The 5,592-nt window shown below is 44.7% G+C and overlaps 2 protein-coding genes across 2 annotated transcripts in view; one reads left to right on the plus strand and one right to left on the minus strand.

The window, feature by feature from the left end:
* Positions 1 to 3,050, plus strand: part of LOC123102576 (RNA pseudouridine synthase 1) — a 6,782-nt gene extending 3,732 nt beyond the window's left edge. Inside the window, exon 2 of the mRNA XM_044523973.1 lies at positions 1,961 to 3,050. Coding sequence (XP_044379908.1) covers positions 1,961 to 2,643 — 683 coding nt within the window. The 3' untranslated portion in view covers positions 2,644 to 3,050. The remainder of the gene's footprint in view (positions 1 to 1,960) is intronic.
* Positions 3,051 to 3,799: 749 nt separating this feature from the next.
* Positions 3,800 to 5,261, minus strand: LOC123102578 (DNA-directed RNA polymerases II, IV and V subunit 9B). Its single transcript, XM_044523976.1, has 4 exons — positions 4,929 to 5,261; positions 4,759 to 4,834; positions 4,216 to 4,374; positions 3,800 to 4,122 (listed from the first exon to the last, which is right to left on the minus strand). The coding sequence occupies exons 1-4, from the start codon at positions 4,955 to 4,957 to the stop codon at positions 4,042 to 4,044; spliced, it is 345 nt and encodes a 114-aa protein (XP_044379911.1). The 5' UTR covers positions 4,958 to 5,261; the 3' UTR covers positions 3,800 to 4,041.
* Between the last annotated feature and the right edge of the window lie 331 nt (positions 5,262 to 5,592).

Genomic DNA, 5,592 nt, shown 5'->3' on the forward strand with positions numbered 1-5,592 from the left:
CCAAATCGAACCCGATAGGTAGATTGGATGCCTAGTGCGCGATGCGTAAATTGAATGCGGGCATGGTATAAATCGATTACATCAAGGACAAAGGGCTTACCGCCATTTCCGAGCGTGAAGCCGGTGATCAACGCCAGTGCTCGTCATCCAGTTCTTCACTCCGCTGCTCGCCGTCCAGATCTTGCGCTCGCCGCCGCCTGTGTTAGAGTGGAGAGTGAGTGATGAGAGAAGGATGAAGGTAGTTATGGCGGTGCATCAGGAAACAATGCGACGTCTTGAACGTGGCTTCTCGTGTGCAGCCTCCGACGCCCACGTGCCTCGAGTTGTGTCGCTCGGGCATGGCCGTGAGAAAACGACCGATTCGAGCGTTCCTACTCAGCCAGGCCCGGAGGTGCTTCAAACATCGTGCGGGCCGAGATTAGGTGCAAGGCAGGCAACCAAACGGGCCAAAACTGCATCGTGCGGGCCTGGTTGGACCTAATGCAAGCTACCAAAAATGCCATAAGTGATTTAGTTCAGATATTGGAGCAAACATGATTAGAAATTCACAGTGTGAGAGCGGAAAGTCTGCTTTAATTATCGACCCTAAGAGCATATCTCCGGATATTATGATCTGGTTCATCACATTTGTAGAGATACGGGATACCGATGAGTTAACTTATCTGTAAGTGGACTTTGTTGGTTAGTGTCTTTTCTCATGATATTCCCAGATGGACTTAGTTTGGAAGTAGGAATTGATATGTCTCATTTTACTTTCAGAGACTGAAATGCACTATGGATGTGACGATAAACTATTGTGAAGTAAGAAAGTCAGCACAATCTAATATGTGTAGGATTAAATTTACCATTTTTCTACATTGGATAGATGGACCACATTTTCGCATGTTTTGGAAAGTTTATGTGTAACTGCGCCTTCTAATATTCTTGCGAAATAGTAGTGACACCATGGTATCTTCAAAGAATTATTGTGAGATGATCAAATTTGTTCCCCCACAAGTTAGCAAGTCCTGACAGCAATATTTCTTTTGAGCAAGCTTCTGATAGCAACTTAAGCCAGGTTAGGAGTAAGATGGACATTACTTATTGTGATGTGTATATTTTGACTTCAAGCAATCATTCTATATTTTAATTCTGATATATTGTTAGAATTTATAATATTACAGTGCTGTTAAAATAGCCTTCACAAATCACAATTTAAGATCGTGACCTGAGTATTGAATTCACCATCCAAATAATACAGGAGCCAACATGGAGCTTTCAATGAATAATGCTTCCTAAATATATAAGCTTTCCTTTGACCATATTCAGGTCCCAGTTTCCTCAAACTTGATCTGGAATTCTAAGTGTTCTTCTAATCTGAAAGCATTTGCTTGGCTACTTCTGAATGGTAGACTCGATACTAAAGAGATGCTTCAAAGAAGAAATATCCAGATTAACAACAAAGTAAACTGGATTCTCTGCAGTATTGGCCAGCTTGAGACCACGGATCGCCTCTTATCGAACTGTTGCTTCAACAGAGATTTCTGGAACTTGCGGTGGAAATCATGCTCATTATAGCCAGTTCATCCTTCAACAAGCCTTTCTTCATGGAGGTCTTTGTTGTAACTGCCTGGAACATTTGGAAGCAGATAAACTCTAAGATCTTTGAAGATGTAATCATAGTTTAGGTGTTTGGTCTTGCATATTCAAAAGAGACATTTCCTTCTTTTGTACAGAGTGAAGGAGTGTGTGAATCCCCCCTTAAATGCTGGTTTGACGATCTGGGCTATGCCCCTCCCCATTTTTACTGCCTTCCTCCTTATATACCATACGCACATATCGTCTTGTAAATACTTCTGGTCTCGATAAAATGTTACTGTTGGGGCCTCCCCTACAGTTTTTCACTCAAAAAAAGTTCCTATTATTACTGACTTGCTATCCCCTATTTGTAACTGAAGAAAATTCTTTCTATGACCTGCAGGGGATCCTTCAAGTAAACCTAACCTTCACCTCGCGAACAGGCTAGATCGTGATACCAGTGGTCTCATGGTCATCACCAAATGCAACAAAGTTGCAGCGAAGCTTGTGAAGGCCTTTACTGAGCACAAAGTGAAGATAACATATCTAGCTCTTTGCATAGGTTACCCACCAGCGTGGGAAAAGATTAAGATATGTTCTGGTCATGGGCGATCAAAACACGGCGCTTGGCGTGTGTACGCTATGTCTGACGTTGGCCGAACACTACCAGGGGGTTCCTCTGTAAGGGACATGAGCACAAAATTCGAAGTGCTAGGGACAGATGGTGAAGGACAGTACAGAGAACCATCTAATGTTGACATTGATGATATAGAGTCGATTACAGTACAAGAGAAAGCAGCTGACCAAACTTCAAATGTTGATGTGAAGAACCACATGATTTTTGTTAGAGCCTATCCTCAAAGTGGACGAACACACCAGATTCGTCTGCACTGTCAATATCTTGGGTTTCCTATCAGAGGTGATGTGAAGTACGGAGGAGTGATCGAGTGGAACGGTGTGGACTGTGATGGTCATGCGTTGCATGCAGAAAGCTTATCGTTTGTGCATCCGGTAACTGGATTGCCTGTCACATTCCGAGCACCTCTCCCTTCATGGGCAAGTAAAATTATTTCAACAATGGGATGAAATTCCCTTGACCTTATTGTGATGCATGGCCCTCCAGTCAGTTTTGCTGAAACTTTCAAGCAAGACCAGCATTGAACTGCCAGAAGCACCTCTTGGAGGTCCTCAAGGAGAGCAGCATTCATCGGTAACCATGAAAAGAAGAATTCTGACAATTGTTTGCAGCTCGCCAACGTAGTGAAGAATCTTGGACATATGTACTTGTTGAATAGGCTAAGTACTGGATTATTGTTGTAGCACAGATTTTCACTTTGGGGGTATGGCAACTGTATCCATGAAATTAACTTTTTTGCTGTGTAGCATCCATATGGTTGTTGTAGCAGTATTTTCAGTACTGCAGTTGTAACCATGCACATTGTACCGTGGGATATTCAGTTCTTGAACAACAGAGTCTGTTCTGTTGCACCAAACTTTTAGCATCCAGATCTGGAGATACTAGAAAAGGAACTAGAGTAGAGGGAAATACACAGGAGCTCCTGGGTGCTCCACCCCCTTATATGAATATTAAGAAATCTAGAAGCTTGAGATATCAAATTTGGGTACCCAATCTACTCCCGTGTGAAGTTTCAGAAATGTATCCGTGGCGAAGAGAATACAGTATGACCTACGATCCATCCAAACAGTTTTTTTTCTATACATAGGTATTCTTTTACAGAGAACACATTTCCTAGATAAACTGCTGAAGGAAACATGTCACCCGTTAAAATGTCCACATCCCGCTCTCTGATAAACGTAGTGGAACACAGGGATATTCACTCTTGTGTGCTCGATTGTTTTCCTCCTGGAGATGTTAAAATGATCATTACCTTTCTGGTGGATATCTGCACTTCCTGTCTGTTCATAGTTGTAACATTGGTTCTAGTACATAGCTGAATCAACACTTCCTGTCTGTTCATAGTTGTTGTAACATTGGTTCTAGTACATAGCTGATTCAGTCATCACTGGAAAACTATTTACATAAGAGTGCCATGATGAACTAAAACACAACAGCCGATGTAAATAAAACATACTTGAAGTTCCTCAGCTCATCGTTTGCTGGCATGAATGAAAATATTCAGAACATGTTCCTTTCTTCGTTTTTTTATTTGAAAAAGGAAACATGTTTTCTTGAAATTTACTGCTCAAGCTACTGCAGAAGTGCAGAAGGGAACAAACCACGAAGAGAAAAATGTCCTCATAGCATCCTTTGATTAATGCAATGGACCACAGGGATATTTTTACCCCGGTGGGCTCGGTTGTTTTTTCCTCATTGAGTTATGAAAATGATATGCCGCCTCAATACATCTGAAACATACAGCCAATTCATGCTACTGGGAAAAACATCTCTTGGGAAGAAAGAAAAAACATCTCTCTCAGACTGTTGCATCAGAGGAATTCATCATCATTTGGCTGATGGACACATCATTCTCTCCATCGATGGCCGCAGCTCGGGTTGCAGCAGACGAAGAAGAGCGTCATCCCCTCCTCCCCTCTCGCGGTGGCCTATAGAACACAACCAAATCAAGGTGAGGTTTTGTTCAGGAATAAACCTCTGAATAATGTCAACAGTTTGCGTTGGGCTTGAACCTATTTTACCTGGAAGAAGACAGCTTCGCCATGGCCACAGACGGCGCAGCGGACTTCCTTGGTGCGGGGAAGGGTTGGGTCACCTGCGACGTCCTGGAGCACCTGGGTGAACTCTCCAGCGCTGTGGTGCACCACGTTCCGGTAGACACAGTTGTTGTCTGCGACCTCCTGCAGTTTCATAGCATTTCAAGGTCAAAACAAGAACCTGGCAGCAATTGGCAATGCACGGAACAAGCTCTACTTTTGTCACAAGTTGACAGCCTATGCTATGCACTTCTCTTTCAGTTCAATGTGCTCAAGCTCAGTTTTTTCCTGAGACTGATAACAGCACAGCAGCCCTTACTCTACCGACAGACTGTACAATTTTACATGCCACATTAATTCAGTCTTTCCTCTTTTACTGGAATGGCTATGCTCTTTTCTTCAGTTTTCCTCTTGTTGCCGAGGCTTACAGTATGAAGTAACTTGTAGGGACGAGGTAGTATGAGGTGAAGAAATAGGGAAATCTTTGGATGAACAGAGTGGGGAAGAAGAAGAAGAAGTGGTGGTGACCTGGTGGTCGCAGTTCCTGCAGGCGAAGAGGAGCACCTTCTGGTCCCTGTCCTCCTTGGGATACAAGATGTTGTTGCTGCGGCTCCCCAAAAAAGAGAGAATGGAACGGATCTGCCGGTCAAATCCATGGCCCAAACAAGGCAACAACGAGGAAAGCAGCTTGGGCTTACCATTCACGGCAAAACTTCATGGCACTCATGGCTGCTGCTGGGTCGGTGAACGAGACCTCCTCCTGTCGGCTGATTCGATGCTTGCCGCTCTCAAATCAGAATCAGAGATCCTTGCTACTCTTGGCGTGGAGCGGAGCCGAATCCCTGCCTCTCCCCTAACCCTTTGCAGGAAAGTGGATGGATTGGATGGGGGCAGGTCGGTCTCTCGGAGGGGAAGCAAGTCGAGACGAAGACGGCCTTTCACTCTTCGGGGACTGGCTGGGGTGGAGCTGGAGCTGGAGTGAAGTCAAACACAGCGTGCCGGGGGAGAATGTCCTTTTCCGATGCCGCACTGCTTTGTTTGTTTCTCATGCTTTTGCGATGCCGCCTGTCTGTGGGGACACCGCACACAATGCATGGAGAGGCAGAGATTTCATGATGATAGAGAAAGCCAACGGCGCGCTTCCTGGCCAATTTGTTTTTTGGCTAAATTTTGCTGGTTTTGTACACCTGCTGCAGCTGGCTAAAGGCCAAGAAACCAAAACTTTGCTCGGTCTTTCCAGAGCTGTACCAGCTGGAGGAAACGGAGAAGAATTCCCGTTTCCAGCGAGCTGGAAGGGTCCGTCCGGGCTGGCCAGGAGAGGCAGTGCGTCTGCGTGCACACGGAATGGAAGGATCCACAAGG

The sequence above is a fragment of the Triticum aestivum genome, chromosome 5A (assembly GCF_018294505.1).
Source record: "Triticum aestivum cultivar Chinese Spring chromosome 5A, IWGSC CS RefSeq v2.1, whole genome shotgun sequence".
In the NCBI taxonomy this organism is placed as follows: domain Eukaryota; kingdom Viridiplantae; phylum Streptophyta; class Magnoliopsida; order Poales; family Poaceae; genus Triticum; species Triticum aestivum.